This window comes from Lepisosteus platostomus, chromosome 9 (assembly GCF_059453375.1).
Source record: "Lepisosteus platostomus isolate fLepPlt1 chromosome 9, fLepPlt1.hap1, whole genome shotgun sequence".
NCBI classification, from domain to species: domain Eukaryota; kingdom Metazoa; phylum Chordata; class Actinopteri; order Semionotiformes; family Lepisosteidae; genus Lepisosteus; species Lepisosteus platostomus.
Genome location: NC_142619.1, coordinates 34,418,586 through 34,441,420, shown reverse-complemented (window position 1 = coordinate 34,441,420; position 22,835 = coordinate 34,418,586). Strand labels below are relative to the sequence as shown.

General features: G+C 34.4%; 1 protein-coding gene across 2 annotated transcripts in view; it reads left to right on the top strand.

Annotated features, from left to right (window-relative positions):
* The window catches only part of tmem117 (transmembrane protein 117), a 374,724-nt gene that overhangs the window by 344,365 nt on the left and 7,524 nt on the right, over positions 1-22,835 (top strand). For both annotated transcript variants that reach the window (XM_088644793.1, XM_088644794.1), the window contains 3 exons: positions 2,262-2,359; positions 16,761-16,920; positions 22,028-22,157. In XM_088644793.1, the coding sequence (XP_088500919.1) occupies positions 2,262-2,359; positions 16,761-16,920; positions 22,028-22,157 (388 nt within the window). The remainder of the gene's footprint in view (positions 1-2,261; positions 2,360-16,760; positions 16,921-22,027; positions 22,158-22,835) is intronic.

The window sequence follows — 22,835 nt, the reverse complement described above, 5'->3', positions numbered from 1 at the left end:
CTAACTGGAAGTAAAAAAATATAGAAAAAAGTAATATTTAATTATCTTTTTTCTTGATCTATTCTTTATGTATCTTCATGTATATTTTTTGCACTTATGGTTTAGAGTAACAAATTGTTAGCAATTGCCATTAAATATAATTCATTAGGAATGATTTGGATATTTTTTTCTCAGTTGTAATTCTGGTCTTAATACAAAATTCAATATGCACAAGACTGAGAATCAAAAGACATCAAAACACAAAATTCCAACAATATTAAATTATCATATACAGTATAAGTTGGAAAATATTATTAGTATTTCATGAGTGATGGTAACTCAGGTTTAAATTGCCAAAGAGCTACAGTAGCTAGTCAAAATGGCAACAGCTACCGTATTTTTGTTCACTTTCTCAATCTTAGCAATTCTTTATAGTATAGTATATACTGTAGATTATTAATATTAATTAGCACAGAAGGATAGATACAATCTCTTCTTATTTTTCCTTATTAACTGACAGATGGAGGTTCTATTTCATTTATGGAGTTTCTGGACCTTTTCCAGTGGGTGAGATAGCATAACTAATGTGTATTTGATGTTTAGCAGAAATATGCTAAAAAAGCGCTTTATACAAATAAAGTTAATTTATAATTTGAGGTCTAACAACCAATTATTCATTCTATATAATCTTTAAATTTATATTTAAAATATATGTGATTGAGGTAATGTGTCAATTATCTGTGATACTGTAACATCAGAATGGAATTAATGCCACTCAAAGAAAGGACACCATGTTACTGATGTGTTACAGTCCATTATTCTGTTATCTTTCAGTTCATCTTCTTTGTTTGATAATGTTTTCAAAGTAAGCCATCAATTGTTAGCACCTCAACCTTTGTGTTTATTGAACTTTACATGAGACCTCTTCCAATCTGATATTCCAAATTCTCCTTACTTAGTGTTATGCTTTGTAGGTTAACTCTACAAATCTTAATAAAAGGGTGCTGAACAGTAGCATCTTGTTTGTTTTCTATCGAATATTTTAATTAATACTCTGAAATGTATGGTGATTATAAGAAACAAAGAACTGTTTTATTGCATATCACAAGTATTTTAATCTGTCTTTATTTTGGAGCACATAATCTGAGATACAAACAGATGTTCATAAATCAATCCTGATAAACAATTACCCTTTTCAGGAGACCAACCAAAACAAGAGAAAGACATGTTAACTTACTACCTCCTGGGGTATTGATTGCTTTGCAGCATCACTGCTCACTGCTCACCTAACTGAATTAGAAACAATTTCATGTATCATGTAACGTAGCTAAAAATAGCAGCTATTAGATAAGATTCACTCCTAATGTGAGGGAGGAAAATCAATAACATACTTTAAAAATACAGACCTGCTTAGAAACAATTTCGGTTTACTTGACCCTACTTAGGCTTCTGGCAGTAATTTATAGCAACATCTCTTCATTTGACAGTAATATTAAATTAGATTTCTGTTTTATATTTCTAAGGAGCTACAAACCAAATACTTAATCAGGTTTTCACTAGTATTGGAAAAACTGTAATTGTCATTAATTGTGCCTTTTTTTTTCAAATAAATTTTCATCAGTCAAAAAGACTAAGAATGATCTAATGAAGTTATTTAATATTTTTTTTGTAAAGAGGGGTGATTTAGACCAATTAACCACATACTGTATGGATGTACAGAATACATTAAATGTTTGAATTAACAGTTGTCATTACTTTTTGTAGTAAGTTTTGTATTCTGGTTTTCATTCAAACAGATAATCTAACAACCTCTGACTATTTGTGGAATTATGAAATAATCAATTTAGCCACCGTATTAAGTGGCACAGTATATCAGTACATTTGATCTGGGAAAAGGAGACATTCATCTTTACATTCTTTGTTTCTTTAGTGATGGTTATGACTTCCCATACAACCAATCTTCATAAACAGTGTCTACAAGATGTGATTTTCTGTTAAAAAGAAATAGTAACATTTATTTAATTTATCTTTTTAGAAAACATGGTAAAAATATAAGGACCAACCAATTAATAAATCCGGGTGGCACTTCTCTACACAGCAGGTTGTGGGAGTATATAACAAAATATCCAGCAATGTTGTTGAAGCTGAAATCCTGCTTTTTTTTTCAAAAACATCTGGATGCAATTTGTGTATTAATTAGCGAGGACGTTTTAAAGGGCCTGGGTGGAGCAAATGGCCTCCACTTGTCTGTAATTGTTCTCATGTTCTTGTCTTGCAAATAGGTGACTGACATGATGCTTCAAGATGAGCCCTACCCAGACTGGGGAAAAACTGCCAGAAGATTTTGGAAAAAAGGAAATCACCGTATTGTCCTCTTCTGGTAGGTTATACCCATCCTTCACAATTTCGTTCTTTCATGTGTTTGAAATTCCATCTCTTATGGATGTGTTGATAGTGCCTTAGAATTATAACATTTTTTGTATTTTGAAAACTCCAAACACTTCTTAAGTCTCTCAGTTTAATGTGCTTCCATTTTGTTATCTACTGTATATGGTTTTCTTCTTGAAAACTGATTCAGTAATACGCAGTCTTTAATGTACTTATATTTACATTTAGTGCCTCATACTGTATGTTTCGAATGGCAATGGGTTTGTAATTATAATAAGTGTATTTCATCCATCCATTATTCTAACGGCTTCTCCCAATTCAGGGCCGAAGGGGAAATGGAGCCTTCCTGGCAAGCAATGGGTGCAAGGCAGGGTGCACCCTGGTAGGGGTGCAAGTCCATCGCAAGGGAAGACACACACTCACATTCACACAAAGTCCAATTTTTTCACACACTCACACTAGGGCCATTTTCCCAGAAGCCAAATAATCTATTAGTACATTTTTTTAAATCTGGAAGGAAATTGGAGTACCCAGAGGAAGCCCACATGAACATGGGGAGAACATACTGTACTGTATAAACAACCTGCAGATAGCACCCAAGGTCCAGAAAGGAACCCTTGCCACCCTACGAAGTAAATTAACTTATTTAATGATTATTATAAAAAATCCTAAGTCATTTAGCATCATTCATGTATATATCTGTTTGTGGTTTGTGGTAGATGGATCTTAAATGAAGCAAGGTATACAGATGCAGCCACTCAGAATGTGCTCTGACACTCTGTGGCACAGTGCTGTGTACTTCGGCTGTATGATTCACTAGCCAAAATGTATTGATAGGTGCCACCTGTGGTGCATTAGATGTTAGTGAAGCAATTGCTTCATTTGATCTGTTTCCCTACTGTACCTCTCTAAACCCACTTACTATGGAATACTAATATGGAATTATGTCAATTTTGGTTGCTGAAAATAAAAATAACAGAAGTACAGTATAATGTAATGAACATCACATACAATATAAATTCATGGATATAAATATATTATATATACTTTATTGTTAACTATCACTACCAGCTAATAAAAAGTACGTAATAGTATTCCACCTTCTACATAATATATTTAGAGATATAAATATTAAATATTTCTATAGCTGGTAGTGGCAGCACATTCCACTTTCCACGTAAACATCTGAATTGAATTATTTAACTTGTTCACTTGTGGTTATTTTGGAAACATTTTGACATGTTTGTTTTAACTACATTTTGCTGTTGTTATTGTTGTGATGGGAAATTAAACGTTTATAGTTTGTAATGTAGCTACTTTCTATAGTACACTGTGTGATTAAAGGTGGTCCATTTCCATTATTATTATGAGATGGTATGGCCTTTTTAAAATGCAACATAGATCCTTTACATTAAAAAAAAACTTCAATTACCATTATCACCAGCACCATTATCATTATTATTAGTAGTACTGTATATTCTATAGATTTGTTGTTCCTTAAGTAAAATGTGATCAAAGCAAACTGATCTCCACTGAAAATTACTTTTAGTCCTAGTGAGGTCATAAAGTTTTGCTGCCTGTGCTGCAGATATATACATGCACCCCTGCTGCTCTACAGTAAATAAAGCTAATTAATCTCAGCAGGAGAGCCCAAATAAATCTTTTGCATCATAAAGCCATCAAGCTTATTTCTAAAATAATTAAACTTTAATATTCATCCCCATTACCAATAAAACATGGTTCCATAATTCCTTTTTCAGAGTTTTGACAGTGAGGTACTTTTATTTAGGCATTTTCCTCATGAGGTGTGGAGTATGTTTTAAAGTATTTGTGTGGTGCTAATTAGTATTTTATAGATACTGTTGGTATATATTTGAAGTAACACAAGGAGTGTGGAATATCTTTAGACCTTAGATCATCCTCAAAGTAAGTTATTTACATATAGTACTTTATCAATAATGTTGTACCTCTGAAACAAATGTTATATACTGTAAGCAATGTACTACAGTAATTACAGTAGTTACTCTATCACTGAACCAGTAAACAATTTCCATTAACAATATACAAAGGTATGCTTAGTATTATGTAGCTTAAAAAGGCATTCTGATTAATTTATCCCACTTCCTTTCAGTAAAGTTGGAAGCCAAAATGGAAATGAGAAGGAGTGTTTTTGAGTGGGTGATTCACATAGTAGTACTGATAAATTCTGAGTCACATTGTCAATTTAACACATTCTTCCTTACCAAGAACATGTTGTTTTACTCCTCTTCTACTAGGTTATTAATAAATAGACAAACATAATGCTGTAAATGACAGTTCAGTGTCTGCTTAAGCTTTTCAAATGGTTTTTAGTAGAAGTAAGATATACTTATAGTTTTCTTATTACGACCATTAAATAACAATGACTTATATTATAACTATTACAAGAAGTGAAAAAAACAAACAAAAATAATAATAATAATTGCTTACATTTATATAGTGCTTTTCTGGACACTCCACTCAAAGCGCTTTAGAGGTAATGGGGACTCCCCTCCACCACCACCAATGTGCAGCATCCACCTGGATGATGCGACGGCAGCCATAGTGCACCAGAATGCTCACCACACATCAGCTATCAGCTATCAGTGGGGAGGAGAGCAGAGTAATGTAGCCAATTCATAGAGGGGGATTATTAGGAGGCCATGATTGGTAAAGGCCAATGGGAAATTCGGCCAGGACACCACGGTTACACCCCTACTCTTTTCAAGAAACGCCCTGGGATTTTTAATGACCACAGAGAGACCACAGAGTCAGGACCTCAGTTTTATGTCTCATCCGAAGGACGGCGCCTGTTTACAGTATAGTGTCCCCGTCACTATACTGGGGCATTAGGACCCACATGGACCGCAGGGTGAGCACCCCCTGCTGGCCCCACTAACACCTCTTCCAGCAGCAACCTTAGTTTTTCCCCAGGAGGTCTCCCATCCAGGTACTGACCAGGCTCACATCTGCTTAGCTTCAGTGGGCTGCCAGTTGTGAGTTGCAGGGTGATATGGCTGCTGGCTAAATGCAAGTAAAAATATTAATGAATCATGTTTCATGTCATAATCAATCATTCATCAGCTATAAGAATTATAAGAATTCTCAGCTATAAGATTTTGAATCCCAAAAAACAAAAAAATAGAACTATACTGTAGTAATGAAACCAATGACATTGCAGTTCAAAATATAGAAACAAAGCTTTAGTACTTCATTGAATGTAATCACATGCAATGGTATAATAACAGTAATTTTCAGTATTTTTTTTAAAGCTCTAACAGGTACAGAGCATAGGCATGCAGAATAAAGCATAATGTGCTAGTTAAATTAATCTTTGAGAGTGTATTTCTATGACTGTCAGCCTATCCTTATCTGTCATCATACACATACCCATAGGCAAAAAAAAATCTCCTTAGGAAATGTGTAAAACCAATTAATGTGATAAATTCTCCATTACACTTTCTGATCTGAGAAGCTAATGTGATGTACCTGCTTTGCTACTTGAGTATGAGGAAAAGCAACTTCTTTTTTCTTTTTTCATAGATCTATTCTGCTCAGTCCTGAAGCTTGCCTTCTAATTTAGTTTTGTTGTCTAACTTTCAAGAGTTAAGCTTTATTTTTAGATATGATTTAATATGAGTTTGAACCCAGGTTGTATGCTGGTTTGCTCTGTTGCCTCACAGTTCCAGATACATGGACATCTGTCTCCATGGAGAACTTCATTCCTTCCCCACAACAGATAATTATGTAGTGCACCTTTTGAAGGCTTAACATTTTCATTTGGATTTTTATTAACTGAAGAGTAGTGATCCTAATACAGTTTCCAAAAAAAAAGAAAATTCTATGAAGTCTAATCTTTCAGTACTGTTAGAAAAGGGATAAATACCACTTACTGTTGTTTATTAAATGATTAAATTACTGCAAAACAAAAAAATTGATTCATACATCATTTAGATAATCATTTAGATAACATCAGACTACAGTATGTTTCTGGAAGTTACATTAATAATTTAATATAGTGAATCCACATAGTGAAGGTAAGACCATGTGGTCTCTTTATCTAATCTTTATCTATCTATATCTCTATATACAGTATTTCTGGATAAATTATTATAGTAAAATAAGTTTGTTTATGTATGGCCAAATATTGTCTCACGTTACTAGTGCACACATTTGAAACATGAGATATAAAAAGCTGGAGTGTGTGTTTTAATCATCGTCAATCCTGTAATCTCCACTGTCCTTTCATTTATCTTGGTTCTTTTCTTTGGTCCAATTCAATTTAGGGATTGAAATAAAACATTTTTCTAAAAAGAATCTCAAACCGAATGCATTCTTTATAACTTGTGAAAATCTTTTTCTAAAATGCCATCCCCTTACCTGTATTTCTTCAATAATTCAGCTTTCAGATGATGTTACAAAACCTGATTGTGGTAAAAAAGGTAGTTGTTAAATTACTGTATAATGTACACAAAACACTATGAGAATAATCCCCCTGAAAACATGTACTCTAATAAAATGTATCAGGCAAGAAACTAAAAATAACTACATACTGTTTATAGAGCAGGTTATGCCTTTACGAATGCTAAGATCATTCTGAGACAAAAACAGTGATCTTTCCTTGACTAGTATTGATACTGTACTATGCAAGTCTGTTTTGTATACCAAGCCATTAACAGCATTGCTCTACTTGAAATCAAGGACCTGCTGCTGAGAAATCACATTAGAGGAAATTTCCACTCTTAAAAGCAAAGCAATTTTGTCCCCAATTAAAGTAAAATATGTAGTTGAAGGTGTAGGCTAAATTTTAGGTAGCAGGCCTGCTTTTGATGGTGGTACATTCAGAGATCAGAGAGACCAAGAGGTCTTCACAGTGGGCAGCATAACAGACCTTTCTTTTTCTTACTGAATAATCCCAATGGGTGGCATTGATGGAGTCATTAACATTTTTAAAAATGATTAATTTCTACAAATATGTTTTAATCTAATCCCTTAAAATTCCTTTATCAATCTTTTGTAACCTTTTTTCTTGGAGATTAAACTATGATCCTGGATTTTGATTAAGCACTCCAATATGGTTAGGAAAAAATATTTCTAAAATATCTATAGTGAGACTAGTAAAGACAATATGAATTTCTAAAGAGATATACTTTGTATTCGGACCGATGTAATGACACTGACAGCATAGTCGCAGGATTACTGTTCCAACTAAGACTAAAATTTGTGCTATGTTTTTTTTCCTAAAGAACATTTGTTTTCTTTAGTTTTTTCATAAGCATTAAAATAGAAGAAAACAAAAAGAGTGTAACATAAAATAGATATTCTATCCAAAATACTTTTTGATTTAACAGTGGCTCTGCTTTCTTTTAAATATTATACTGTGTATCCTTATAATATGGATATTCTTTTTATTTGGTATTTAACCTTTAATTAAAGACAAAAGGAAAAATGAGAGTGATGCTGTCTTTTGTGATAGAAACCTGTGGTAGTTTCTGCCATTTACTGTATGATGTGTATGATGTTTGAAAACTGTGCCATATTAAATTATAGTAGTTTAATATGGCGCATATCAGCCACATAGTATGGCTAAGGGAATGTGCTGTAAAAAAACAGTATTGACTAGAACTCTTCACAAATGAGGTCACATATGTGTCACAATCCTGTGTTTGATGTACCTCTCTATTGCTCATGTGATCTAGGCTCTTAGAGTTTTTTCCATCATGCAGCATTATGTTTTCATGCAGTCTCTTCAAACATATTAAGTAGCATAAACAAAGAAAAACAAAGTTGCCTTTACATGAAAGTATGAATATTTTGAACAAGGTCTGTTAAGTATTTTGGGGTTTAAATGTTTCACCTTAACCTTCGTTCAGTGGATATGCATTGTGTTTAAATTCACAAAAAAACAGATTTGAGTGTGTTCCATTCTGAAAAGACATAAGCTTTTCTATTGACATGGCAATTTATTAAGCTTGGAGAGAATACTTGTGTAAAGGACGTGCAGTTTGTTTTAATCAGCACACAACCTCAGTTAATGTTTAGGTCACTGAGTAGAAAGACATTTATGGATTCAATCATTTCAGGTTATGTAGAGAACACAGAGTAAGCACACTAATGGAACGGAAATAATGTCTGGAATGTTTCCAAACCAGTATACAATCTCAACAGAGCAATTAAATATGTATGAAGAAATGTTAGCAGTGAAGTTCAAGCCCATCAACTTAGAGCTCATATTTTCATTTTAATTTATTTTTTGCCATTTGGTATGCTGAGGCCTGGTGGCCTAAAATATTACAGGGTTGTCTGGAGCTCTTATTTTGAATGCTGACTGACACTTCTCCTGTGACAGCTACTATGGTGATTCTTCATCTTCAGGATATAAGGCATAATACAATGTGGGCAAAGCAAAGTTAGGTTTACAGGTAAGAAGCTCGATCTTGATCTACATGTATATCCCTAGGCAGACAGATCGTTGCTGGTAATCTACAGCATGAATTCAAACAGGCAATGAAGAGGCTTGGAGGCTAGAGGATCACAAAATCTTGTAAACAATTCCAGGCTCATAAAGTTAGATCAAAGCATCATTAAAATATCTTCCCTCATTACTTTTATCTTTTTTTTTTACTGTAAAAGGGCTTTTTTTCATTTAACCATATTTTGTATTATGTCAGCTATTTTGCCTTGTGTTCAAGTGCTGACTAAGACTTCTGCTTATGTTTCATGTGCCTCATTAGATTAAATCTCTCTTAAACTGAATTGTGCAAATAAAATACACTGCATAAAATAATCAGATTATGATAGCACATCGAGAATTAAGCGAAATGTGCCAAATGCAGCAACAAAAATCTCAGTATCTATTATTTCCTTGTAGGTAGAAAAATATTTTACAAGATCCCTTCTGACAGTTTAAAATGTTGAATGTTAAGCCTGTTTGAAAACACAACTTAACAAAAGCCCATTTATCAAAAGAAATATTCCTATCGACATATTGGAGTAACACCTTGGGTGATCTCATCAGCATTGAAGCCTTGACAGATTAATTCTTCTCACCTCATTACATCATCCTTTGGAGATACTGAATCCTGACCACCTCAGTGCTAAAACCCAGTTATGCACTGACATTTTGACTGAAGCCACCACCCTTTAAAAGAGTCAAGGTTACAAGTGTACAAGGTTTGGTTCATCTCATGGTTCCACTTTTGTACTTAAGATAAATGTGCATCTCACTAAGTGAGCTATCCAAAAGGTTAGGAAACCAAAACTCTGGAAGAGTTTGCATTCAGAATGATTGCAGGTGCCAGAATTGTTCAAGGACTCCTAGGCCTGAGGTGCCTAAAATGTTCCACAAAGTAATGTTAATATATAAGCACTTTCCCTTATCTGTCTGGCTTAAGTGGACAGTGATGTGAAAATTAAGTTACTTAAATTAAGTTACAGTAACTAATTTGTGTTGCCTCCCAAGTTTAATTTGACTAAATATGTGTTCTCCCTTTCTGTCTCTTGCCACACATATGTTTTCCAAAAGGACAGACCCCTCTCTTCACCGTGGCTGTATGGCACACGTTTCTCAATTATGTTGTCAACTGAGTGATTTACACACCATTCAGGAAGCTGTTGCATCACAAACAACCTCAGTCAACATGGTCTTATACCTGTCCTAAAGAAGAGCCATGTACTGGAGTGTATACACATTCCTGGACTCTGCATGGACTTTCAGAAGATGAAGGCTTCCTTGTCTCACAATAAATCACTCACCTCCTTTGTCTCTTCCCTCTGCCACTCCTGATGTAAATGTAATGCTTTTATATTACATTTACTTTGACAGTACATGTAATACTGTACTTATATAGTAATACGCAATGTCACGTTTGTGCATTTTTTTATTTAGAACATTAAAGTGATCAGTTTTGGGATTTTGTATGAACGTTTCCAGCATCATTTTGATTAATTGATCATTTATGACTGATCATGTGATAAACAAATCAGTTGAATAACTGATCTGCATGAGAACTAAATTAACTAATTAATGATAGAGATGATTGAGCACAGGTGATTTATCTTTCATGTCAAGAAAACAATACTTTAGCATGTTGGTGCAACACCTCAGGTGGATTCATCAGTAGTAGAGCCATGTCTTTTTTAGAGATGAATCAGGGTTTTGTCTAAAGCACCCTGACAGATGTCAGCAAATGTTGCACAGTTGTGCAGAATGATACACTAACTGATATGTACAACAGACCAATCAATGAAGAGGTCTAAAAGTGATGGCATCTAGTCATCCTGTTGCTGCTCCTACAGATCACCTAGATACTGTATAACAGGATTCCTATAGAGAAAAACATTTATACATGTTGCCTGTGTAACAAGGTTTTCTTGCAAGATAATAATTTAACTTGTGGATGCCCTACTCTCCATAACAGAGCCCCATTTGTGGGTTACATTGGGACAATGTGTGCCATCTAGGGCTCAAAGACCATTGAAAAGAATTGTGCAGACTATACAAAAGGTATAGGACAGAATCCCAGAAGACAGCAGCTTAAATGTAGTGCAAAGCATGCTTCACAAAGTACGGCTTGCATTGCTTTGATGGTGGCCACACTTGACATTAGCATGTGATGTTCACTGTAGGCCCCCTGTTGATCAACCGTGTTGATGAAATGTGATAATCAGCATAATACATTTACAAATGTCATGTATATTCATTAAAATGTCAATCCAGTTACAAAGCTTTTGTCATTTTCTTAATATAAATTTTGTGGATTTTTTGCAACTATAAGTGAAATGTTTCTCTTGAAGTATCCTGAATCACATTGTCCATAACTCACCATCAACGGTCAACATACAGATGCAGCCATTCAAAGTGAGCGGTACAGACACCGCGGTACAGATACTGCAGGTATGATGTCACAGGATACCGCGGTGCGTGATTGGTTGACCGACAGGGGCACTCGTGGTCCGTTGGTCTGTCGTAGAAAGACTTACTGTAAACGTCTTTACTGTGCCCATTGTAGATATTGAATTTTACCACTGAAGGGAAATCTTAGTAGCTGAGCATACTGTAAAGAATAGGAGCATACTGTAATGCGTGTGAAGGCCATAAACGATATTAATTTTGGAACGTAAACATACAGTATATAGCTGGTCTTGGTACTTTAAAGAAAAAAATACACACCGGTATTCCATTTCTCCCTAAACATTGTAAGCTTCGAAGTCTTTAACTAACGTGATACCGGAGTCAACAAGCATACTTTTAGAATTTGATTAAAAGGGAATATAATATGGAATCGCGTATCTCAAGAAATTAATAACGGTATGATTATATCCGTGTACTGCGGCAGGGCTGTGTAGGGCTGTATATAATATGGAATCGCGTATCTAAAGAATTTAATAACGGTATGATTATATCCGTGTACTGCGGCAGGGCTGTGTAGGGCTGTTTCGCCTACCTGATCATGCGAGCTGTCTTGTAGCCTACTGGTCTAGGTGCGTGACTACCAACTGGCAGGTTGTGTGTTCGAATCCAGCTGGTGCTGGACTTTTCATTTTTATTTATTTATTTTTTAATCGCGTAACATAAACATATTACCGTATGCAAACTGTACTGTATACAGTATGTATATGTATATTTAATGTCTTAACTGTGCCCGTTTAATTGAATTAAAAAAAATTATTTAACACGAACATTAAGCTGTTTACATCTTCCGCCTGAGAACAGTCACCCGTTGCTACCCAACGCAGAATGGTGATTGGCTGACACTATCTGACACCCCTCTGATTGGAGAAAAAAGACGTGCTGGTGTGCTATACACACTACCAGGAAGAGGATTTCTTTCTATTCAAAACGTGTATTTTAAAAGTTTAAGAAGTAAAAACCTTACAGCAAACACAGATTACTAAACTGATCAGGATCGTTATCTTTGTCTTATGCATAATAATGTTCACCGCTCTGTCCAGCAAATTAATAATAAACTTTATTTTATATAGCGTTTTAAACGAATAAGTAATTAGATTGCTCATAAACCTAATCACTTGCTTTTTCTTTTTATTTAGGCTCAGATTTCAACTATAGATCGTATTATTAATAACCATAATAACAACCAACCAACAAAAACAACCATATAAACATAATGGTGGTGCTGGACCTTCCAGTTTTATTTATCTATTTTTTAATTGCGTAACATAAACATATTACCGTATGCAAACTGTACTGTATACAATATGTATATGTATATTTAATGTCTAAACTGTGCCCGTTTAAGTATTGAATATTCATATCTAATTTTACCACTGAAGGGAAATCTTAACATAAACATACAGTATATGGCTGGTCTCGGTACTTTAAAGAAAAAAATACACACAAAAAATACAAAAATACACAAAAATACACAAAAATACAGGGAGGTATTCCATTTCTCCCTAAACATTGTAAGCTTCGAAGTCTTTAACTAACGTGATACCGGAGTCAACAAGCATACTTTTAGAATTTGATTAAAAGGGAATATAATATGGAATCGCGTATCTCAAGAAATTAATAACGATATAATTATATTCATGTTGCAAAAGAACTGCAACGGACATAAAAACTCCCTTGCATGGTTTCATTACGACCAGAATCGGTCTTGAGATATTTTTAACTTGATTTACAGTATTTGAGAGGTATGTCTTAACACCGATACTACAGTGCTAAAGTACTGCTCACGTATATGTTTCTAGGTTTATATTATGCATTTCATACGGTCAAATTACTTTTGAGCAACTAATAATAAGCACGAAACGGTATGCGTTTTACTTTCGTTTTGTGCTGGGACCCGTGGATTGATTAGAGATATCAAGTACATACAAGTCATTTTTTAAATGTTGTAGTTCGTCTTGAAAAAATGTTACGAGTACATCATCTATCAACAATTACACAGGTTCTGTGCACCACCATTATGTTTATATGGTTGTTTTTGTTGGTTGGTTGTTATTATGGTTATTAATAATACGATCTATAGTTGAAATCTGAGCCTAAATAAAAAGAAAAAGCAAGTGATTAGGTTTATGAGCAATCTAATTACTTATTCGTTTAAAACGCTATATAAAATAAAGTTTATTATTAATTTGCTGGACAGAGCGGTGAACATTATTATGCATAAGACAAAGATAACGATCCTGATCAGTTTAGTAATCTGTGTTTGCTGTAAGGTTTTTACTTCTTAAACTTTTAAAATACACGTTTTGAATAGAAAGAAATCCTCTTCCTGGTAGTGTGTATAGCACACCAGCACGTCTTTTTTCTCCAATCAGAGGGGTGTCAGATAGTGTCAGCCAATCACCATTCTGCGTTGGGTAGCAACGGGTGACTGTTCTCAGGCGGAAGATGTAAACAGCTTAATGTTCGTGTTAAATAATTTTTTTTTAATTCAATTAAATGGGCACAGTTAAGACATTAAATATACATATACATACTGTATACAGTACAGTTTGCATACGGTAATATGTTTATGTTACGCGATTAAAAAATAAATAAATAAAAATGAAAAGTCCAGCACCAGCTGGATTCGAACACACAACCTACCAGTTGGTAGTCACGCACCTAGACCAGTAGGCTACAAGACAGCTCACATGATCAGGTAGGCGAAACAGCCCTACACAGCCCTGCCGCAGTACACGGATATAATCATACCGTTATTAAATTCTTTAGATACGCGATTCCATATTATATACAGCCCTACACAGCCCTGCCGCAGTACACGGATATAATCATACCGTTATTAATTTCTTGAGATTCGCGATTCCATATTATATTCCCTTTTAATCAAATTCTAAAAGTATTCTTGTTGACTCCGGTATCACCTTAGTTAAAGACTTCGAAGCTTACAACGTTTAGGGAGAATTGGAATACCGGTGTGTATTTTTCCTTGTGATATTTTAAGCTCTAGTTGAATGATAGGTGTCGCATTTTAAATCATTTTCGTAGCTAGAAATTATGAAACGCCCTGTTAAAAGCAAGGAAGTTTTTATGCCCGTTGAAGTAAAACAAAATGCCTGACAAAGTATGGCTTGGACAGATTCCAAGTGCTTGTACAAATGTGCTAAAGAAATTATACTTTGAGTATACAGCTTGTCCAAAGTCATCCATTATTAATACTATTAGTAATATCTTCAGTAAAGGCTTTGATGCATAAATATTTCTGATAAAGGTAGGTTGTGTACTTTTGTCCAACTGAGCAATCTTGCTTTCATAAAATATACCAACATTTTAATGACTGATGATTAACATGCTGTAATACACAGTTCAAAATTAAAGGCTCAAATGCTGTACATGAGAGGTTAAGCTCCCCCTGGCGGTTTTAAAAGGCGACGCTGGATAGTTAGTCACGTGACACACGTGAAATGCGTGATACCGCGTGATACCGTGACACGGCAACCGGGGTATGCCGCGAAATACCTCACCCATTTTGAATGGCTGCATCTGTACTGTAAACATTGTCCTCACAGACTGCTTAATACTCCTGATACTTGGTTGCTACAGCAAGAAGCACAAGAAGAAGAAAGAGAAGCCACAACCTCATTTAGATTTTATCTTTTGTCTGAGTTTTGCTAAAATAAACTAAAAGCTCAGCCAAATATTCAACTTTGCTATCATTATGGATGGCACACCAGAGTCATGTACCCTGACATTGCCACTTGGGATAATGTCCTCCTCGAAAAAGATGAATTGCCTCCACCATGCCTATCACTTTGGATGGAAGGCAGAATTTTCTTTTCCTTCTCATCCAGCCTATTAACTGTAAATAGCCTCGCTAAACTGCTTTACTTGATTCATTACTACTGTAGGTAGATTCTAACCTCTCTTGCGTTGATTTCAGTTGTCACCTCCCCACCCTCAGAGCCAATGAAGGCATACATATCTACTTCTCTCTCCTCCTCTAAATCATATTTTACCAACCCCAACCCAAAAACAATATTCTCTTCATTCTATTTATTGTAAATGCTTTTTGGTCAATCTACAGTACATACTGTACAGTATAAAAGGGAATCTCCCAACCAAATTATCCTGCTATTAGTACAATCCACACTCACATGGCCAATTTCTTTGTACCTCACACAAACACATTTAGCGCATACCCCAGATAAATATCCCAAAATGTCACATTTCATTTAAAGTTTTGATTAACCCTTATAAAGACCTGTAACAGGCTAGTTCAATGGAGGCAGCCTACTACTATGTAAAATTCAATCAGTGCAACAGTAATCTTTATTCTATTCACCAAAAATAAAAACAAAATAAATAACTTCTTGTTTCTACAGTATGTGGCTTGTCAGCCTATCTCAGTCTTTCAGCATCTCAATCTGTCAGCATCTCAAGCTGCTTCAACAAGGCTGCTTGATATAGCTTGTTCATCTCTCTCTTTCAGCTGTCAGCTCCTCAGGCTGCTTCTGTTAGGGCAGCTTGGCTCTCCAGCAAACCTGTGGTATGCAACATGCTCCTCCTTCAGCTTCTACCTTGAGAAGCTGGGTTTTACAGGGACAGTCACAGCTGTTGCCAATCACAGACAAATTATCAGCAACTACAGTACAGTAGCTGACACACTGTCACAAAGAACAATTACATATACTTCTTTAATACAATCAAAGAAAGAATATGGTCTAAAACTTCATAGCCTTAAAGGTCAGAATACAGTTTTATAGGGGTCCTATATTAACAGTGCCAGAGCTCATCTTTATCCATAACTTCTTTAAGAGGTCAGCAACAAATTCGTAAATCATCTTTTTCTTTTTTACCTTATGCCAAATGCTCCTTCACACATTCAAACACCATGATTTTCCTCTGCAATTTCCCCCCTCACAGGATTAATAATAATATTTACAAAGTATTTATCTAACCTTACATTACAATCAGTGCCTGGTGGCAAAGAAAACAAAAATAACATCACCTGTTTTAATCTCTATTTCTTTTTCCATCACTTGTCTTGAAAAATCTAGTCTTCATAACAAGAATGACAAAAACACAAAAATGCATAATATGGTACTCACACTCTATAGATGCAGATACACAGCCATTTCCATGTTAATTAGCAAATTTCATAGTGATTTAAAATCTTTGTATTACTATACTGTACATCGAAAACCATCAGGGTTTGATGGAAAAGCAAAAGAGGACAATAACAGTATACAGAATACAGTCACCTTAGTTTTCTAAGGGACATATTATGCACTCACCTTATGATTTCATCCTTTTTGTTTTGAAACTACTGCCAGAAATCACTGTGATATGTAACAACTAAAGCATAATATCTGAGCTTTGAACTTTGTTGTGCAGGTTTTGTTGTAGAAAAGGTTGAGAAACATTTTGTGAACTGCCTTATAAAATCAATTTTTTTCTCATTCAGGACTGTGCTGATTTCTCTGACATCTGTAGTGGTTCTAGTCATCAGCACGGACTGGATCAGTTGGGACAACTTGAATCGGGGATTTCTGCCAAGTGATGAAGTCTCCAGAGCTTTTCTGGCATCTTTCATCCTGGTGTTTGACCTCCTGATTGTAATGCAGGTATGTTTCCCCAGGGGCCAATTAAAATGTTTTTGCTGTTCTCTTTGCAAAAGAAATAAACAATTCCAGCATCTGAAATATATATTTTTACACTGTTGGTGTTGAGATTTGAATTTATGTATTTAATATATACAGTACTTAGTATCAAAAGAAACATCACCTAAATTATCTTAAACTACATCATCAACTGTACCCAATCAATTCTCACTAATAAGGTAATTTAATTCTACAAAGACACTTGAGTGTTTCATGATTAGTCGTGAATGATCAATTATTCAAATTATGTCAAAAACATTAATGCAATATTCAAATTCCATATACTTTGTTTTTTAAAAATATGCTCAGAAGAATGCCTTTCTTTTGATACTCATAAGAAAAAATATTGTTTTCTTTTCAGGACATACATTTTCAAAATAAGAACACACATCCTCCTATAAACAAAAACACAATAGAAGGAGCTATACTTGTTCAGTGTGACCATGATTTGTGGCCATGATGATTTGTTTACATCTTCAAATGGAAAATATTGTGCCCACTTGTATGTAAAACCATTGCCCACAGTCTTATTAAAAAGTGGTAACTCATAGCCGACTTACTGCAATATGAATAATTACATAGACTATAATGTATAAAATTCTTCAATGTAATCACGGGTGTTTCCTTTTTCTGGAATTATATAAATTCTAAACTTGTGGTTAATACCTAACTTTTCAATTTTGATAGAGCTTTTTACTTTAAAGCTCACAGTGTCTTTTTGCCTGCTATTGCATAGTTTGTGTCTATTTTCCCCTTACACATTCACTCTTGATGTAATACTCAGTTTTAATGTCATACTCATGCTACTTCCACTTAAGAACAGTGTTAATCATCTTACCACTTGAAACCTGGCAGACTTTCACACTCATGTACGTACAGTATGGCAGTATTTGAAAGACAAATACCTCTATTTATGTTTTTCTTTATAGTTTCATGTCCTTGCTTTCGCACTTAATGCACTACAAAATATGTAATAGTTTACATACGATTTAATAAGCTCATGTAATACAGTAGGTACCTTGTATTGCATTTCTCTGTTGCCCATAAAAAATGCATATGCTTGTCATCTCATTGTGGACTACTTGTACGTGTGTGGAGATGGGGAAGTAATTAGTATTGCCAGTTTTTTTAAACAGAACATATAAATAATTATATCATATAATGAAATAAATATATAATAAAATACTAAATATACTGTAATATAATATAATAAAATATAATAATTACTAACATTTGGTTAATAAAATAAGTCAGCTGTGTTCTTGGATTTTCACAAACAGAACCCTTAAGTTTCCACAATGCCGATACCTTTCCTGTTAATAGCATTGTAGAAATAATAGGCTGAGAATATTATTGACACTAAAACAGATCTGTCCTCATTTCTGTTCTTGCCTTTTTGACAAGCATCTTTTCTACTGAATGAGACTTTAATTTTCTGATATGCTGACCTAAAGTTAAAAATAAAAGATCTTCTCCAAAAGTCTTCATTAACCCAAGGTAGTTCTATTTCAGGCAGTAATAGTCTAAAAACAGAGTGATTTTAAATTAATGAAGATGAACTTAAGTCTTTTTTTCTACTTATTTTCATACAGCCACACAAAAATCAGCAGATAATATTTTAATTGTTTATTGGGTGTACTGGGAAGAATGAATTACAGGAATAAGGCTAAAATACTGTATGTCAATCATAGTTGTGGGTGAGGATGCCTATATCTTGCTTACCTTGCAGAATCTGGCCCCAGGGTGTATGTGACAAATGCATCACTGATGAGTGGCTTTGCAAAAATTGAAAATGAAATTGTATCTTTCAGATATAAATCATACAGAACTACAGTATAACATCTCAATATATTGGATTCTGCTCTCTATCCATGTACCATAGGTTGATAGCATTTTGTATGAACTTTAGGATTGATGAATTTGAACAATTATGTCTCTACATTTATGTTTAATTCTATAGTTGATGAGTGATGTACTGTATACTGTAGTTCTGGATTAAAAAAAAAAACAAATTAATGAACACACTATTGATCCTGAAACACATTTAGTGCAGCAATAAATCTTTTTGAATTGTAATGAGATATAACAGCATGTACTGCACACAGTTCTTACTACTGTTAAACTCTACTACTGTCACGGATGTCAGAAGGACAAGCTGTGGTATGACAAGGAGAGCAGTAAAGACCCTATGGGTAGCGAAAAAGGGGCAACACAGGGGTAAGCCCAGGCTCAGGGGGTCAGACAATGTCGGAAAGAAACCTATGCCCTCAGGCCATGGGCCTGTCTCAGGACATCCGTACCCTCAATGCTGAGCGAGGAGCAGAGCAGACACAGGAAGTACAGTAAATAGGCTACACAACAAAACACACTGGAAACAAATTAATAATCATGGGGAACAAGGAACAGGATGGAAGTAGAGCACCCTCTAGGTGTACTTGGCATGACAATTACAATTTAATGATATATACGACTCAGTTTGAAACGTAATTTGCTAATATCACTACTACTTGTAGCCTGATTTACCTGCATTTTTTTCTTAATAGATTAGCAGACTTGCATATTTATACAGTAGTTGCTATTTTCTTTCCATATGAATCGAAATACGAATACTCAAAATATGAGTAAAGGTATGTCCAGAGAAATGCATAAAACGATTAAGTTTTATGATTACAATATAACGGTACACATCTAACAAAGATGGAATAGCATGGTAGCACAGTGATTAGCACTGTTGCCTCACAGAGCTGGGGCTCTGCATTTGATTCCAGACCTGGGATGCTATCCGTGTAGTGTTTGTATGTTTTCCCTGTGTTGGGTGGGTTTCCTCTGGTTTCTCCCACAGTCCAAAAGACATACAGGTATGGTGCTTCTTCTTTTGCTCAGAAGAGTTAGCATCTGGGAAAATTGAGTGTTTGCCTTGTGATGGACTGGTGTCTCATTCAAGGTGTAATCTGTTTGTGCCCGATGTTTGTCAGAATAGGCCCCACTCCCCTGTGACCCTGTATTGAATAAAGCAGGTAGAAAATGTTTTATGTATATAAAAAGTTAAAAAGTCAAACAATTATATAACATTCACCTTTGATCATCTTAGAAGCATTGTCGACTTGGCAATTACTACCTTAATATGATACCCAGGGTGTGGGTGTGATGTGATCACCATTTGTAAAATGCATCCCTGCCATTAGGTGATTTTATAAACATGCCACACTGCAGATTTCAAATAGTAAAGACACCCTCTATATTAAAAAAAAGAAATTTCTATACTATAAGGCTTAACCTTCACTCTAAATATCTTTTTTGATACTTGCTTAAATTCTTATTACTATAGTTTAGTATATCAATTTGTTCAACAAATGTTTGGATTTGTCTGTTGAAAATCTCATGATCTTGGGATTTGGTGAAAAAATATCAATTTGTAGTTTCTTTATAGATGTGAAGAGGTCTTCAGACCTTTGAAAATAAGTTTTATCTGTTAAAAAAAATCTCTCTTTCAAGAATGGTGAATGGGTTACTGTTGCCAATATTCAGTGCCAAGTGGCCAGTATATTCAATTTAAAAAGTCTTTCAGATACATTAATTTACACAAGGGATTGTAGTTTACTTGGAAGAAAATAAGTACTGATAATCCTTCATTACAATACCCCATAATATATTTAAACCGTGTTATGTTTTGTGTGTTTATACATACTAAAAGTGCTTTTAATACATTATTTGCTCTTAATATTTACCCAAGTGACAGGCATAGGACAGATTCGTATAATCTAAATTATACTGTACATAAATTATTTACATTATGAATTTGCATTTTAACATACTTTTTTAGTCTAATTCATTCATTAAAAAAATACTGTGGAATATGAAGTAATATAACTTTGCTCAATAACGTCTTTTAACAGGCAGACTATTAAACTACAAAAGACTGGTTTAAAGCCGTATTGGCGTTTGTCTCATCACCAGGGATCATTTGTTTTTACTATGAAATAGCTGTAAAATTTAATACTCTTCCCTTGTTCAAAACCTTCTCTGGCATCTCAAGTACTTGTTATTTAAAAGATGTGCACGGTGCTAGTTTTGACTGTTTTTTGGGTTGTTGGGTTTTTGTTGTGTGTAACCTAAAAAGGCATCCAATAAAGCTATTGGACTTTACTTTGTGGCCATTGTGAGTTTTTGTATGTGCAGACTGATGGGACAGCACAGGTTGAGGGTAGGATGTCACACAATCTGACAGTGTCCTCCTTTACTTTTAATGACATCTTCCAAGTGTATAGTTGAATTAATACAGAGTATGAAGGATAAAAATAAACCTTTTATTCATGTACTACCATTAAACACTTGTGTGGGTTTGTCTGAAATTTTCTTTCAGGTGTTCCCACGGTTAAAATCACATGGTCTCAGATAGATGGGGTGGTCAGGCCAGTGATCTGCCTCAGATATTAGGGAGCCTGTGACAAAATAACTGTAAAAAATGTTACAAAGAATATTATTACTGCATCATGAACGTAAAGCCCTCAAAGGTTATTTTCAGGATTCACACTGAAAATATTGAAATATTAAAAGGAAAAGAATGATATGAAGAATGAGGTCCACCTTCACTAAATATGTAACTCAAGCTCTTTACTTGTTTTTTTCTGAGTTGGTTTAAGTCCAATTTCACACCTTTTTGGTTATTCAGTCGCTAGAGATTTAATGTCTGTGGTTGTGCACCTCCGCTATAGTGTAAGTCATGACCCCCAACCACCTTGAAACAGTAAGAATATTTTAGAAATATACAGTATTTACAATTTCCTTGTAATATTATTTGTGGGAAGTATTCTCAATTACAGTAACTATTACACTTTTGGTCTTGTAAACAATGAAATATAGCTATATCTGAACTGTATTTTCTTCATTTCAGTGCAAAGGAGACATATTGAAACATATTATTCAAACCTATTAAAAGATTTATATAATGGGTGTATTGTCTTTTGAATTGGTACCCTTTTATCAAACCTGTGGAGTTAACAAATAACTAATGTATTGCAAAAGATGTATTTAATATTTGTACCATACTAAAGTTTTTATTTATTATTAGGATTGGGAATTTCCTCATTTCATGGGTGATTTAGATATGAATCTGCCTGGAATGTCTACTACTCAAGTAAAGTTAAAGCTGCCTGTCTGCAAAAGTATATTCAAGGAAGAGTATCACATTCACATCACAGGTATGTTGAAATATAAAATCAATTTTAAATATCCCAATCTGTGTATCGTCCAACAAACCGGAAATATAGAAACATTCAGAGATGAGACAGAATGATTTCTGATTTAAAATAATTTATAAAAGTATCCAACTTATTGCTTACTCACTACCTTATCAAATAGAATTATTTTGTTTTATAAAAAGTTATATAAAACACATGATTATGAAAATGACAAAGAATACTAAATGGTGAGTTATCATTAAAATCATCATACTGTATGTTTATATAGTTTAAAATAAGTGTGTGTGTTTGCCCTTTGATGGACTGGCGTCCTGTCCAGTCTTGTCCTGCCTTGTGCCTGTTGCTTGCTGGGAGAGGTTCCGGTTTCCCTGTAACTCTGAATTGGAAGAAACAGAAAATGGATGGATGGCAGAATGTTTTAAAATAAAAGAATGTGAAATCTGCTACTAATTTTTAATTCTATTTCCAAAACATACTGGAAAAAACATTGAACAATGGCCAAATAATAAGTATCATTTCTAATACGGCCATATAGTGTGGAAATCAGTTTCCAAGAAAGGATTGGCTGGTGGAATTTTGAAAGGTTTAGCTTTGGCTAAGAAGCTTATTGAGGACAATCCTCATAAATGTAAACCAATTTAAATACATTAGGCTTCTTGCCATGAAGTTTACTTAGTG